The following is a 14,923-nucleotide window of genomic DNA, read 5'->3' on the forward strand; positions in this document are numbered from 1 at the left end:
TAAACCATATAGGGCTTTATAAATCAAAGTCAGCACTTTGAATTGTACCCAGAAACCTATTAGTAACCAGTACAATGACTGTAAAACAGGTGTTATGTGACTATAGTGACTCTGATTTCCCAGTGTATGAGCAACTGCATTTTGGACCAACTGAAGTTTCTGAATAGTCTTTAAGGGCAGTCCAACGTGGAGCACATTGCAGCAATCCAAGCAAGTGCTGATCAAACATGTATAAACAAATCAAGTTAAGCAAGTTTGTTTCATCAGTGGCACAATGTGTATGCAACTAAAGCAGAAAGTTAAACTGAGGATAGTTCAAGATTAGCTGATTCCACATGCATTTAAAATTATTCTCCAATTTATTTGAAATATTTTTTGAGGGGAGGAAAAGAATAATCTTGAATAATTTCTAAAACAAGGTTGGGAACGTGTCTTTCAGATGTTGCTGAGCTCTCACAATTAGTTATGCTGACTGGGGCTACTGAAAGTTGTGGGGCAGCAACATCTGGAAGACCACAGATTTTTCACCTCTGAACTAAAAACATTGGACAGCAGTAAACGATTTTCATGCAGCAACAAATTCCTTTGAGACAAGTTTGCACATTTGGGGGAAGTTGTTGATTGCAACTTGTTACTTAAATGATAAGGAGAATGTTACTGCACATGATTGCACACATGGGTATATGTGATGATTGGGTGATGGAACTGCCAATCAAAGCATGGGTGTGCAGGAAATCTCCGAGTTTGTATTCCAGAAGGAGGAAGGAACTGAGAGGGAGAGATTTGGGAGGTGTGGGTGGAAAGGCAGGTCTAAGGGATGCTCAGAGTTCTAGGCTGGGAAAACCTTCATCTGTCCAAAAGATAGAGGTATGAATCCAGGTGGTGCCATGGAAAGCAACATTTGAGAGACTATTGATAAATTGTAATATTACGTGAACCCTTAACCCATTTTAAGTTATTTAAACAGAATATGTTTCTTTGCTTAAATTTAACAAAATGACTGTACTTCTTATATCTTCCGGATGTTCCACCAAATCATGTTACCTCAGAGATATAAAGAAATAAAAGAGAAAAAATAATTTCTAAATCAGAAAAGGTGTAGTGGTAACAGCAAGACAAACAGATCCTTCAGACATTTGCCAGAATTAATGGGATTTCAATCTAATAATAAGAAAATGAGATGCACAAGTGTATAAAAGAATATATCAGACAAAATCCAAGTCTGTGTTTTCCCTATGTTAAATAATACCATAGAAAATGGAAAGAGGATACAAGCACAACGTACTGTTAGGTCTGAAAAAGTATTGGTTTGAGAATATCTCATATTGCTTCTTGTCTGTCTGTCTCTCTATCTAGTGTGATTTTATAAATATCTTTTTTTTTTCTCCAGGGTCCAAAAGGTCCAAAAGGCATAACTGCTATGACGGTATGCGTTGTTGGCTTTCACATTGCTAACTACTGGTCAGTCTGTATACAAAATTAATTTGAATTATAAAAAATACTAATAAACATTTTAAATAAAAACATTGGAACCTTATCTAATTCTAGCCGATTTCAAAGCTAAGAAGAAAATAACAAGACCTATAGGCTGCTTCCTATATCCATTTACACCAGAGTAAATCTGTAGGTTTCTGAGCAGATATGCTATTAATCATACTGTTTTCCCTGTTGTCTGCAGCCTTGTGAACTTGTGAACCTTACAAGAGGAAACTGTCGTAAGTAGCAACTTCAGGTTACTATCTACTACTGCTACTATTGCAACTACTATCAGGTTTAAGAAGCTTATGGATGGTCTTCAAAAGCTACTGATTTTACTTTAGCGCACTTTGATTGTATTAAGTTATTTAATCCCCAGCCATACAGATTTAGAAGAAAGCATATTCTTTGAGTTTACTTGCAAAGGAGGAAGAACTATAGCATCAAAACAATGAAATAAGTCATTGATGATATTACAAAAAGATAATTACACATTAGTTATAGTAGATACGTATATGCATGGGAATTGCCACAATGGAATAAAAAGGAAGGAAAGTATAAACCTTTACAAATACAATTTTCTGTTTTAAAAGAACCAATGTTAGCTTTTTGAATTAAATTTGATTCCCAAACTGTGCTCATTCTCCTAAATTAGAATAATATTTTATAAATGAAACAAAACAGTAGCAATATTTTCAGAGCTATTTCATGGCTCAGTTAAATTTGAACGCTTTACTCTTTGGCTTAAAAAAAGGCACGCTACTGTTGTGATATCACTTTTTCCTGCTAATGCTACTCCTGCGCTTTATCCAAAGCCAGAAGCCAATTTTCCATTGGATATTGAAACAAAGTGCATGTTCAGAGCAGATTCTGTGTTGTGTTTATTGATGGTGTTCTATAGATGAGGACAAATCAGATATAACAATTTGAATTAAAACAACTTTCTTTTATCCCATCTAGCTTGCTGTACAGGTAAGTCACTTGAACTAGATCCTATTTAAGAAAAAAAGTTGCGCTCTCTAAGACCTGGAAACATTCTGATACATTTTTACTTTTATTAAAGGCATGAGCAAGTGTCCAGTTTACCCAACTGAAGTGGTGTTTGCTCTTGACATGTCTGAAGATGTTACTCCAGTTTCCTTTGAAAGGATGAAAGACATTATGAAGTCTTTGCTGAAGAGTTTGCAGATTAGCAAAAGCAATTGCCCAACTGGTGCTCGGGTGTCAGTGCTTTCATACAACACCAATGTAAAGTACCTCATCCGGTTCTCGGACTTCCAGAGAGAAGATCTCCTTATGGAGGCAGTACAGAGAATTCCTTTGGAGAGATCTTCAGGCCAACGGAATATCGGAAGGGTCATGCGCTTTGTTGCCAGGAATGCTTTTAAACGTTATCGTCAAGGGGCCCTCATTAAAAAAGTCGCTGTATTCCTTACTGCTGGCCCATCACAAGATGCCACTTCCATCAATACAGCTGTGCTGGAATTCAGCGCTTTAGATATTACCCCGGCAGTCATTGCTTTAAGTGAAATACCAAATGTCAGAGAAGCATTTTTGGTAAGCAGGCCATTGTCAGAAAAAAAATAACTGGCAGGTTGATGAGGAAGTGTGGCCACAGAGGTGTTAGTAGCAATCTGATGATGTCATAGGAGTGGATGTGACCAACATATTTTATCAGACTTCTCTTTTTTATTTGGGGGGAGGCTTTTGGAGTTTCAAGACACAAAATGAATTTCTTAAACCACGCTGAGGCATACAGGGCCAATATTGGGCCTTATTTTGAAAAAAAAAAAGCCTAATTGTTTGGAGGTCTGGGGGGCTATCGGACAAAGTGGGCGCTATAAGCTTCTGGGAAAAACTATGCCAGCCCAAATTACCAATTTTACCACTGTGTTTTGTTGAGATTGTCTAGGGGTGCTGTTTTGGGAGCAAAAGAGGTATTGGGAGAACTGCCTGAGACCTTCAAACCAAGAGTTGTCCATCCCTATCATTCTTTCATCAAAGACAGAAAAGTTTTGGGCATAATAGACTAGAATGCTAGGGTGAAGATAATCTCTGCACCGGAGGAGAACAAAGCCAAGCAGATATCAGTGGGCCCAGGGTTCAGAGCACTGGGATATTTGTTGTTTAGAATGAAAGAACACTCAAACATATGAATAGACATGTATATCCTAGAAATAAATTTACTACTTGATAAACATACTGTATGCAACATAGGTTTCCATCACATTGTAAAGGGTAATAATTACCAGGATAGGCAAATACTAGATACTAGAGTTGCTCTGCAGTAAGATGGGCGGTAACAAATTCGAAATATAAATAAGTAAATAAATAAATAAATAAATAAATAAATAATCAGGATATGAGACAGAGTTAACATATAATTAATTAAATAGACTTTAAAGAGTCAACCCTTCTGAGGAGATCCTCCCAGAAGAAGCTGCTTGTGTTTCCCTATTTTCATGAGGTGAAGGGGTTGAGAGCCAGAAAACACTGTTCTACCATCATGGCTGCCATGCTTTCAGCCCTTCAAGATAGGGAAGGTCAGGAATACAGGGGGTTAAGGAATGCTCTTTATTGTTGCACAGTAGCAGAATCTTGAAAACTGATTAAAGTTTCTCTGTACTACATTTTATGCCAAACAAAATCAAGGTGGGTTATTTGGAGTTTCTTTCTCATGCTTTCCTCTTTCCCAGGACTGAGTAATCTTTTCTGAAACTCCTCCTTTAATAATTTGTTCATCCCTGTTCTAGACTTATAACTGAATTCTGACTCTTCTATATTCTCTAGAAACATTCTCCAAATGTTTGTTTTTAGAAAATATTTTCTCCTGGTGGGTTGGCTCTCAAGAAATATTTTCTTGATGTGCAAGAATGTTGTATTAACCACCATCAACATTTGACACACTTATGATTTTTAATATCTTTTGTTGTAATTACAATCATAAATTTCCCAGAGTGGACAGCTGAAACAGTGTAGTCCAGAGCCCAAAGTGGGTGAGAACCTCATTCATTCTCTGACACCCCATATCTTGTTTCTGAAACCTAACTTCTCTCTCTCTCTCCTCCCAAGTGTCAAGTAGCAGGAAGAGCCCACTATCACTTACCTGAGCCCAGATTTACTTCCTGCAGGAAACCTGTGACCACAGAGAAAGGTTAAATGGAATTAAATCAGGACAACCATATTGCTGCAGATTGTTCCTCACTCACAGTGAATTAATCCAAATATCATTTTGGGTGATGGAAATCATATAGGCAAATTCACATTTTATGTGTGAATTTTAATGTCAAATGTGGGGGTTGAATTTCAGCAGCAAAATCCTAATAGAAATCCGAAGACAATCACATTTTGAATTTATTTATGTATTAAAACTTCAGCCTCTTGCCACTTGCTCTGAGAAACGCAAAAGTGCAATGTGGCTTCTCCTGGAAAAAAAATTAAAGCAGGGGTGGAGAACAGTGGCCTTCCTTGAGCTGAAATTTCCATCATCTTGGACTGTTGGGCATGCTGTCTGAATGCAAGGGGAGTTTGGGAGGACAACCAAGGGTTAAATAGCTATTTTGTGTTTTGAAAGCAAATCTCCAGTCCTTGCAGATTACTTAAACTATAGCTATATGTTGGGACAGTGGATTGTTAAACTTCGTCTGTGTTGTGTAGGTTCTTATTTCAAATAGATAATTGGGAATTGCAAAGCTTAATTCACTGCCACTTGGTCATTTGTGTTTGTAACTAAAAGAAAGACTCTGAAACAAAAACTCACCCCTGCTGATTATAAGATTTGGGCAAATCAGTAAGAAGATAAATCTCTTTCAACCTTAGAAATTTTTTTGTAAAAATGTGCTTGACCTGAATTTTTTTTTCTTTATCTCTAAATACAAAGAACTTTTGTGTTGTTCAGAAACATGCCAGATTCAGTGCAATAACTAGTGCATGCTGAGGATAGCAGAAAATAGCAGTTATATCCAGGATTACCCTTGTATTTTAATTGTTGTAACATGCATCTTAGAGAGGGAAGTTGCATGCTAGACTCCCATTCCAAAGGAATAATGATTTTTACAGAATCTTGAATTTTACTGTGATTTATGGCCAGTTTTTTAATCCTCTTGGTTTAGTTTCAGAAGTTGTAAACTTGAGAGCAGTAAAGGAAATAATTAGTTGCATTTGAACTGGCTTTAAAATAGTAGGTCATGTTGAAAGACATCCAGCCAACTCTGAAGGGAATATTTTTGTTTGGGTATTAGCAAGGCATGATTTTTCCCCCTATGAATAATGCCTGGCGTGACCTTGATTTGCCTTTGATCATGTTCTCCATGAATACGATCTTTTTATTTTTCTATAGGACTGAGTGAATCTGCTCTTTCCTTTTCAAAAGTGGGAACCATAAGGTATCTGTGAAAACATGAAAATGGATCTAGATTAATTCATTTAAATTAAGATTAGGGGTGAATTAGGATATAGTATATGTTCCTGTCTGCTGGACGGAATTCTACAGAGGAAGGTGGGGGTGTCTTTGTGGATTTTTTTCCTCCACTACCAAGATCCCAGCAGTGGCCATACTACCATTATTCTCACCACTGGGATCTAACCTGGGTTCCAAATTGGGACATTCTGCAATGGAGTGGGGAAGAGACATGAGATGGTTTTAGATATGGAGGGAAACCACACCCTTCCCCCAGCAACTAAGTTAGCTCCAAGCAAGGATGAGGACACTATTAATTCACATTTGAAGCTGAACTTACGGGATTCTTTATCTTGAACCAAAGCACAATTGAAGCTTCTCATTTGAAATGTAGAATTTGCAGTGCAATTTCCTGATAAATAATAATTTAAAAAATGTTCATTAGGGAAAGTCTGTAGAAAGATGGGCATCCCCTTTACCTCCAGAGTATCAAGTTAAGATATAAGGATAAAAAAGAAGCCGTTAGCACCAGCCGAATATTTCTGATTTCTAATCCACCTCCTGAAATATGGCATAAAGATAGTCTTAACATTATTTGCTTTCCTGCTATAAAACAGACTGGGATTTTCCTTTGATTCTAGTATTTTGATATTCTCCCAGTAACAGGATTTAACAGAACCTTGAAAGTCCTTCCTAGGTATGTAAATATGTTAATATAAATATAAAATACCTAACAGTTCAGAAAATATTTTCAGTGCATTTCTTCCTGTGTTGTCTTCTCATTTAATTAGACAGATGATACTGGTCGATTTAAGTTGTTTGTTTGGGAATCCAGAGAGGAAGAGAGGTTGGATTATGTTTCCCTTTGTTCTCTCTGCTATGGTGAGCTAACTGATTCTCTCACTTCTTAAAGTGGTTATATATGCACTATTTTCTCTGGGTGTCTTATAAACACACCCATGCACATGCTAAGTCTTTTAATTTCAGATCTCAAACGTCCCTTATCTATCAATATATGTGTCTAGCAAGCATCAGATATTCTCTGGTAAAAGTATGAAAAGGAGATGTCATGTTAAGATCATGGGTATCTGGTACAAACTGTGATGATGAAAAAATGGTAGAATGGATGTTACAATGTTACAGTGAAACCCCTGGCCTTTTGTATCTGCATCCTGACATCAGATATAAGTACATAAGTCACACAATTTGAGTCATTTTCCCCCTCTTGCCCACCCCACAGATACCTATGACTAAGATGGACTTTGAATAATCTGATACTATAAACTCATCTGGAAACATAGAAACCAAGATATCTAGTACTAATAAGTTGCCCAGTTTACTTACTGGTCAAAATTACCACCTTCTGGGGAACTATGCCAATAGGAAAAAATGGGAATTGTAATCCAATATATGTGGAGGGTTTGGGATTGAAAGGTTACCATAACCTTAGTGTAATCCACATTTATTGTGTACAGAAGGTATTCTATCTGTTGATCATAATTCATTGTTTGATTTTATACATTGGTTAAAATATTTTCTAAGAAATATTATAAATAGTTAATTATGAGCAGAAGATAATGGCTAAGTTAAATAGGATGGTTTATAATTAATATTTTTTGTGCAATTTGGATATGCTTTTATTTTTTTTTAGAATATTGTTTTTGTTTGTTCTCTTGTTTTACTTTTATTTTATACAGTACTTTGATATTTATTATGTCCCTTGCTATTAGCAGAGGTATCAGCAACAGGAGTAAAAAAAAAAATAAGATGACAGCCTCAATCGTGTGGTTGGAGCCCTTCCCCCTTTTTACACGTGTTGTGCACATAACACAAATGAAAAAGGGACAGAATTTCAATTGTACAGGCACCATTGGGACTTTTTGAGCCCCTACCACCACTCCCCATGGATGCCCCTGGCTGCTAGTTTGTAGTATAATGTTGAACTGATCAATCAATTAGGTTTCTTAATCATATGAAGTGAATACATTCATCCAATAAATGTGCAGAATAGTCTCAGCATATAAGAAAAAAGAGGAAAAATTGATGAATGATTACCTCACACAGAAAGATGACACTTGATAATTTTTAAAATATGCATCAAGTTCTAATCAGGGCTACCCTAAAATACCTTCTTAAACTAGGTATTCTTCAAATTTATTAATGCTGTAATTCCCAGTGTTCACAGCCAGAGCATATCTTGTGCGTGTCTCTGGGTGTGGGCAATTTAAAATTCATTTGTTAAGAAACATTTGTAAAAGAGAAGCCAAGCAAAATATTATCTTTGTACATTCAGCCTTTCAGTCACTCCATGGATGTAGTTACTACTTTGTGCTTCTTCCACAGATCAGTGTAACCCTGTTCCACAATGTGAAGTAGTGGATCCTCCCCCTATTAATATAAACATGGATATAGCTTACATCATGGATGGCTCTCGAGATGTCAGCAATGAGGAGTTTGAAACAATGAAGGAATTTGTGAGCAATATGTTGGATTATTTTGCTATTGCTTCCCTGCCAGTTGAGTCAGACAGAGGGGCAAGGGTTGCCCTGGTGCAACAGGCTCCACGAAATTTCAGAGAGACTGGATTATCAAGCCCAGTAACTGTAGAGTTTGACTTGACTACATACAACACTAAAAATCTGATGAAAATGCATATTCAGGATTCTCTTCACCAACTGGAAGGTCCATCAGCTTTGGGTCATGCTCTAGAGTGGACCATTAATAATGTGTTTTTGGAAGCCCAGAGACCAAGAAAACACAGGGTCATTTTTACAATACTTGGAAGTAAGACAAGCTCCTGGGACAGAGAGAAACTTAAAAAAATGTCATTGGAAGCCAAATGCCAAGGATTCACCATGTTCACTTTGGCCCTTGGCAGTGAACCTGATGATACAGAAATGACTGAACTCTCCAGTGTTCCAGTGGAACAGCACCTATTACAGCTGGGCAGAGTTGATAAACTTGAATTGCCATATGCCCTGAGGTTTAGCCGGGCCTTCTTAAATCTTTTGAAAAGTAAGTGGTATGAGATATACTTTAAATCTTTTTATGGAATTGTTGAAAGTTGCTGGGCAGGGATTGTTTATCTCTCATTCTACATGCCCCATGGATCTCCTTGAAGAAAAAAATCAAGGATTGTGTTGTGAGTATCTATCTAGCAGATAGATTGTTTTATACATCTGCTGGATAGATACTCACAAAACAATCTTTGATTTCTTTCTTCAAAAATAAGTGAGTTAATTCAATGTAGCTTATTCTCAAGAATTCTAGACTCCAGTATCTAGCTATCTGGATGTAAGCTCCATTAAACTGAATACAGTGAGACTGATTTTCTTAACATTTCAATTTTCTTACAGTAGAAAGTGAGCCAGAGAGCAGCTAGAGTGATGCTGGCAATAAATTTGGAACATGTCCAGAAAAACAGCAGCTGGAATCCATTTAATGATCTGTTCTTTGGACATGATAGCAGCAAAAATTAATTATTTTTGTTACCATCACCTTTGCTCAGTATTCTCTGGTGGAAACTTTTCAACTGATGCATTAAGCCAGTTCTTCATTATGTCCCAAATAGGGAACTCTGCTTCAAGTGAAATGACAAATTCAGGGGATAGGCAGTTGGGTGTTTGTGTGGGTATAAATGACATGTGTTATCATGACCATGACAATGACATCATTATCACAATAATGTAACTTACACACTTGGATTAGATGTTATGATGTGATGAAGTAAATTAGTTCATTTACTCAAAAATCTCATTATGCATTTGACATTCCGACATCTACATGGCTTGTTAGAGATGCTTACAGTGGCAAACCAGGAAAATAAGCTTGGATGTAATCACATTCTGTTTTGCCAACTGACATTAAGCCAGAGTTTCAAAATAAGTCATCATTCTGTCTTTATGTCAGCAACCTCTTACCAGAACCTATGTGCAAACATCTAATGGGGTGTATATGCATGTGACAGAGGGATGCATAGCATGACTCACTACCAGATCTTCTCAAATCATAGAATATGAACATGCAGACATTTGTTTAAATGCAACCTGTTCCTTTCCTTTTGTGAATAAGTGATTTATTGTAGCGTTCAGCTCTGAACAGTGTTTTTGTATTATTTCTTTTCCTCTCTCTCCCCTCCCCCCCAGAGGAACTGAATTATTATCCTGTAAAGCTGCAGGAAGAATGTGAAAAGCTGGATCGAGGAGACACCTATCAGCAAGTTGTAGGGATGACTGACAGGTACAAAAACCAGTTCTTCTTCATGAGAAGTAATGGATAATAATTGCCATTGGCTTTAGATGATCAGAAAGGCCTAAGTTGGATAACAATATAACAATTTGAATTAAGGAATTCTTGGGCATAATTTTCAGTATCTTGTATCTTAAGCATTATTCCTTTCTCCCTTTTCTCTTTATAGGATTATGTTCCCTGATTTGAAACACAGTGATTTATTGCAACCCTTAGAATTATCCAGGAAAAACAGACAATACAAAATTTTAGAGACCACCCAAAGACCAATAGAAGAACAGTATGATCAAATGGAAACTAAATACCTCAGCAGCATCAGTGTTCAAAATGGGAAAGGGACAGAGACTGAAGAACATTTTGAGAAAATACAAAGAGCAAAGGGTATGTAGATGTGGATGTATGTACACATTATATAAATAGGGATGTTGAAAATTGCCAACTGGGTGATTTCATCAACACTCCCTAAACATGTAGAAATATTGATGTCTTTCATTACATGATGTGGATCAGTGAGATCTCATGGATTATATTCAAGGTGCAATGCCTGGCATATATGCAGTCAAAGAAGATGGGAGAAGTTTTTGAGAAAACAGCCTACAGCTCAGTTCCTAATTCTAAAGAGCCATTTATAATTTTTAGTAGATTGAGAATTATCTTTGTTGTACTTTCTGATCACGGGAAGTCAGGGTTCATTCTGGCACCAGGAGCTGAGCCATAGAAGGGATGTACCCTATTCCTCCCCACTCCCCCCTTTTTTCTTTTGCATATTTCACACTGTAAGATAGTTTCAGTGGAGCTTATCATGCTCTGACAAAATTTGACAGCCCATTTAAACTGAAATTCTTACTTTTCACACTGATCTGAAATCTCTGGAGAATAGTCAGCTAGACAGCAAGTATTTCCACTCAAGTGCTTTTCAAGTTGCATACATAGTCCATCTTGATTTGTTTGTTTTTAAATTTTTGCAGACATTCTTTTGATCTGCATAATTTTTTAAAAATGGAAATACTTCATTGCTTTGTATGCCTCTGTGCATTTTATGAAGCAGTTTCTGCTGTTGTCAACTATAATTCCTTTTCCATCCAGCCTGGAAGACCAAAGAGTCACATATATTTGGAAGGCATCAGATAGTGGAAGGCCGATAGAGAAATATTATTATAATTATATAATTTTGGAACTGATTGACTAAATTAGGCCAGTTTATGGTTAATTAAATATTGGGGAATAGGCTATCAAACTAGGTAGTGCAAGAGATACACGATCCACACCTTTAAAAATCATGAAATCAAGCAATATACGCAAACATATATATTGCTGGAGAAAAGAACAGAAAAGAATTAGAGCTGAAAATGTAGGGTGACAACATATTAGTTGGACCCCCGTGTACAGACAGATGATGGAATAGGCTGCATTTTGTAGGCTGACTTGGAGGGAAAGAGAAGAACTCTGTTTTTCTGATTACTGTGTTTAATTTCAGATGACTAGCACTGACCAAATCCCATTTTTTTTCTTTCCTTGACCTAACCAAAATTCCATGAAAGTTGGAGGAATGGGATGCTCATTAGCTTGTTATGTGATGAAGTTCCAATTCTGTTTATCTTAGTTGGAAGAGAAAATATGATTAAGCAAATAGGCACTGAAGAAGTTAAGGAGCATATGGGATGAATTTACTCATGGAATCTTGCTTTTTCATTCCCTGTTACTGTCTACAGCATCCTTTCCCTAACCTCATGATGTCTAGATCAGTTGAGACTATTACTGGAGAAATTTCCAGGTATCTTAGACATGAATCTTGCTGGGAAGGAATTCTGGGAGATGTAGTTAACTACATCTGGAAGCCACTAGGTTGGGCATTGCTCTAAGGAGAGTCTAGTCTCAACTTGAAGTCCACAAGTTACTCATATACTTGAGAGAAGTGCTGGGATCATTGCTAGCCTCAAAGATGGCAAGAACTCCCTCTTAAAATGCTACAGAACAAATAAGGCAAGAAGTTCTTACTGATTTGTATTTGAAGGAATTTTTGAACACGCAAAAAGCTTTTTAGGGTGATATCATTCATTTTTTAATGCCTTATGCTGCAGTGCTTTGATTTTTTTAAAATTCAAACAAATGACTATATAAAGTATTTTGGTTCATAAAGAGATAGAACTTATGGTAGGCAAAAAGCCTAATTAAAGTGTGGGAAAGCCAGAAAGCTGCATGTCACTGGAAAGATGACTATGCAATGCAAGACAGGACATTACACAGACATACTCTTCGACTACCTCAAGATGAAATAAGTACAGGGATACAACACCACCCAGGAGAAGTTGTGCACAGTTCCCTTCTCCTTTGAAATAACATTTCAAACCAGTATCTTTTCAGCAGCCTGAACGAGAGCTGACAGAAAAAATGTAGATTCTCTCTCTCAAAATGTCTTGCCAGGCTTGAAACAAGTATGCGGATTCCTATGATGTTTCTGAGCCCAGAGCATATTTCCCTCTGCCAGTAATGGAGGTTGTCCTTAAAGAATTGCCTCTGGATTACCCCATCGTGAGAAGAGAGGAGGTAGTGACAGGGTGAGGGCCTTTTCAGTGGTGGTGCACCAACTTTAGCATGCTTTTTCAAAAGAGGTTTGCCCAGTGCTAACCCAGATTTCCTTTTATGTTCCAAATTTTAAGAAATAATATTTAGTCATTAAAAAAAAAAATTAGACCTACGTTATTCTGTCTTGGTGGAACTTCATTATTATAGTTATTGTTTAAAAAGTCACATTTATTTCTTATGTTGTACCTTGTATTACTCACTGTAAGCTGCTTTGGAAGTCCTTGGATTAAAATGAGGAATGCAAAATAGCAATACTGTAATAAAATAGGATGAAGGTGTGGAACGAGGAATGGAAACAAAACCGGGTTTGGCAGCTGAGAAGGCCTGCACAGCTGTAACCCACACCAAGCCAAAGATAAACCAACACCTCTATATTTGGCTTCTGTGGGCTTAATGGTCTCTTTTTTCCATGGTGCCAAGAAGTAAAACAGGCAGTAAGTTAAGGTCAGGGTGTGGTGACTGGATCTACAAAATGACTGCAGGTGCAAAAATGCCTCTATCTATCTATCTATCTATCTATCTATCTATCTATCTATCTATCTATCTATCTATCTATCTATCTATCTATCTAACAATATAATGAAAGTATAAAAAAATAAAATAAAAAGAAGGAAAAGATAGGAAATAAGAAAAAAGAAAAAGTGAAAAAAGAAAGAAAACATAAAATGTTGACTTCTCCCCTTCTTTCTATCGAGTAATTGCCATTTTACTCTTCCCCCTCCTTAACTCTTTTTAATCCCCAAATCCATAAATCATCAGTTCAGTCTTTTTTTCTTTCAGCAAAAAGTCCATATAAGGTTCCAGTCTTTTAAAAAAGTCTTTATTGTTTTTATGCCCCTGCCTCTTCTAATCACTAGCCACTTATTTATATAGGCCTGGTGCTAAGTTTATGACTGCATGTATAATGCATTTTTCTACAGCATGAACTCTTCTCTCTAAACTTCCCACTTTCTCCTTCCTGGAAACAAGATTCATTATGATTGATCTCATTTTTATTTTTCTAGATGCTTGCTCAGTAGACATGGACAATGGTGAGTGTGAAGACTACACTCTGAAGTGGCACTATGCTAAACAGTGGAATATGTGCTTCCAGTTCTGGTATGGTGGCTGTGGTGGAAATAAAAATAGATTTGAAACTCAAGAAGAATGTGATGCTTTATGCGTGGTATCATTGTAGTGTGGAAAGTTATAAACTGTATTCCTAGCTATGCACTAAATCAGAAAGAGATGGAATCAACCAAATACAAATTCCCAGCTTCAGGTAAAACAGGTTTTTAAATTCTCTGTTGCAGAGAGGAAGTTTGCACAACTCGTATTTCCTTGAATGTAGATTTTAAACAACAAGCATCCTTGTGGCATTTTAAAGATCAACATTTTTTGGCATTTTGAAGATCAACATATGTGTTGTAAGCTTCCTAGTCCATATGAATGTTTTCTGATGATTTTTTGTTTGTTTTTTGCTGATAGACTAAAGTTACAGCCTGTTTCCAATTACCTTAATAAATCCTTTGCACTCAACGGAATATTGTGAATACAGAGATGTACTCAGAATTGTATTATAATACAATGAGATTTCTGTTTCATTTTTTTAAAACCATAATACGTCCATGGTTTCAGAGTATCTACTTCGTGAATATTGAAAGAGTTATGTGATTGAACAAGGAACACTGAACAGGGATAACAAAATGAATAAAACTTGATATTGCTTTATAGCACCTAAATGTATACTTTGTTCAAAAGAAAAACAAAACAAAATATGGTATTTCAGACAATTGTACATTTAGCTTTGGTAAAACTAAACTGGCAGAAATGTTTTTTTTTTCCAAGATGCATGCAGAATTTCAGTATCTGCTAAATGTGTAAGTGCAGCCAATTCTTTGTAGTCCTGCTTTTTGTTAGAAATAAATACAACGAATAAAGTCTTTTTTTCCTAAAATCAAATGGTTTGAACATTTTTTTAAAACCCCGTTTTATTTAAGTTATAAAAGTAACGTTTGGTCTTTTTTATGACAGCCCAAAATCTCCACAGAGGGTATCACTTTTATATCCAACTAAACAAAGACAAATCCCTAAAGTGATCTTCAGCTGAGACATCCATAGGGAAAGCAAGGGGGGCAGAGAGGAATGACAAAAGCAATGCCACACTGTTGCAATGCAAGGCCCACTCCTTTCGTATGTGCATTGTAATGGTATATATACAAAAGAAGTAGAGTT

General features: G+C 36.5%; 1 protein-coding gene across 1 annotated transcript in view; it reads left to right on the top strand.

Annotated features, from left to right (window-relative positions):
- LOC103066465 (collagen alpha-4(VI) chain-like) overlaps positions 1-14,621 on the top strand; it is an 85,972-nt gene extending 71,351 nt beyond the window's left edge. Inside the window, exons 33-41 of the mRNA XM_088150886.1 lie at positions 1,391-1,426; positions 1,679-1,715; positions 2,437-2,448; positions 2,540-3,033; positions 6,667-6,757; positions 8,219-8,890; positions 10,021-10,114; positions 10,293-10,504; positions 13,714-14,621. Of these exons, the coding sequence (XP_088007012.1) occupies positions 1,391-1,426; positions 1,679-1,715; positions 2,437-2,448; positions 2,540-3,033; positions 6,667-6,757; positions 8,219-8,890; positions 10,021-10,114; positions 10,293-10,504; positions 13,714-13,886 (1,821 nt within the window). The 3' untranslated portion in view covers positions 13,887-14,621. The remainder of the gene's footprint in view (positions 1-1,390; positions 1,427-1,678; positions 1,716-2,436; positions 2,449-2,539; positions 3,034-6,666; positions 6,758-8,218; positions 8,891-10,020; positions 10,115-10,292; positions 10,505-13,713) is intronic.
- The last annotated feature ends 302 nt before the right edge of the window (positions 14,622-14,923 follow it).

Source organism: Python bivittatus, unplaced genomic scaffold (genome assembly GCF_059951505.1).
Source record: "Python bivittatus isolate LINGU-HERP-01145 unplaced genomic scaffold, Pbiv_v1 ctg000610_np1212, whole genome shotgun sequence".
Classification (NCBI taxonomy): Eukaryota; Metazoa; Chordata; class Lepidosauria; order Squamata; family Pythonidae; genus Python; species Python bivittatus.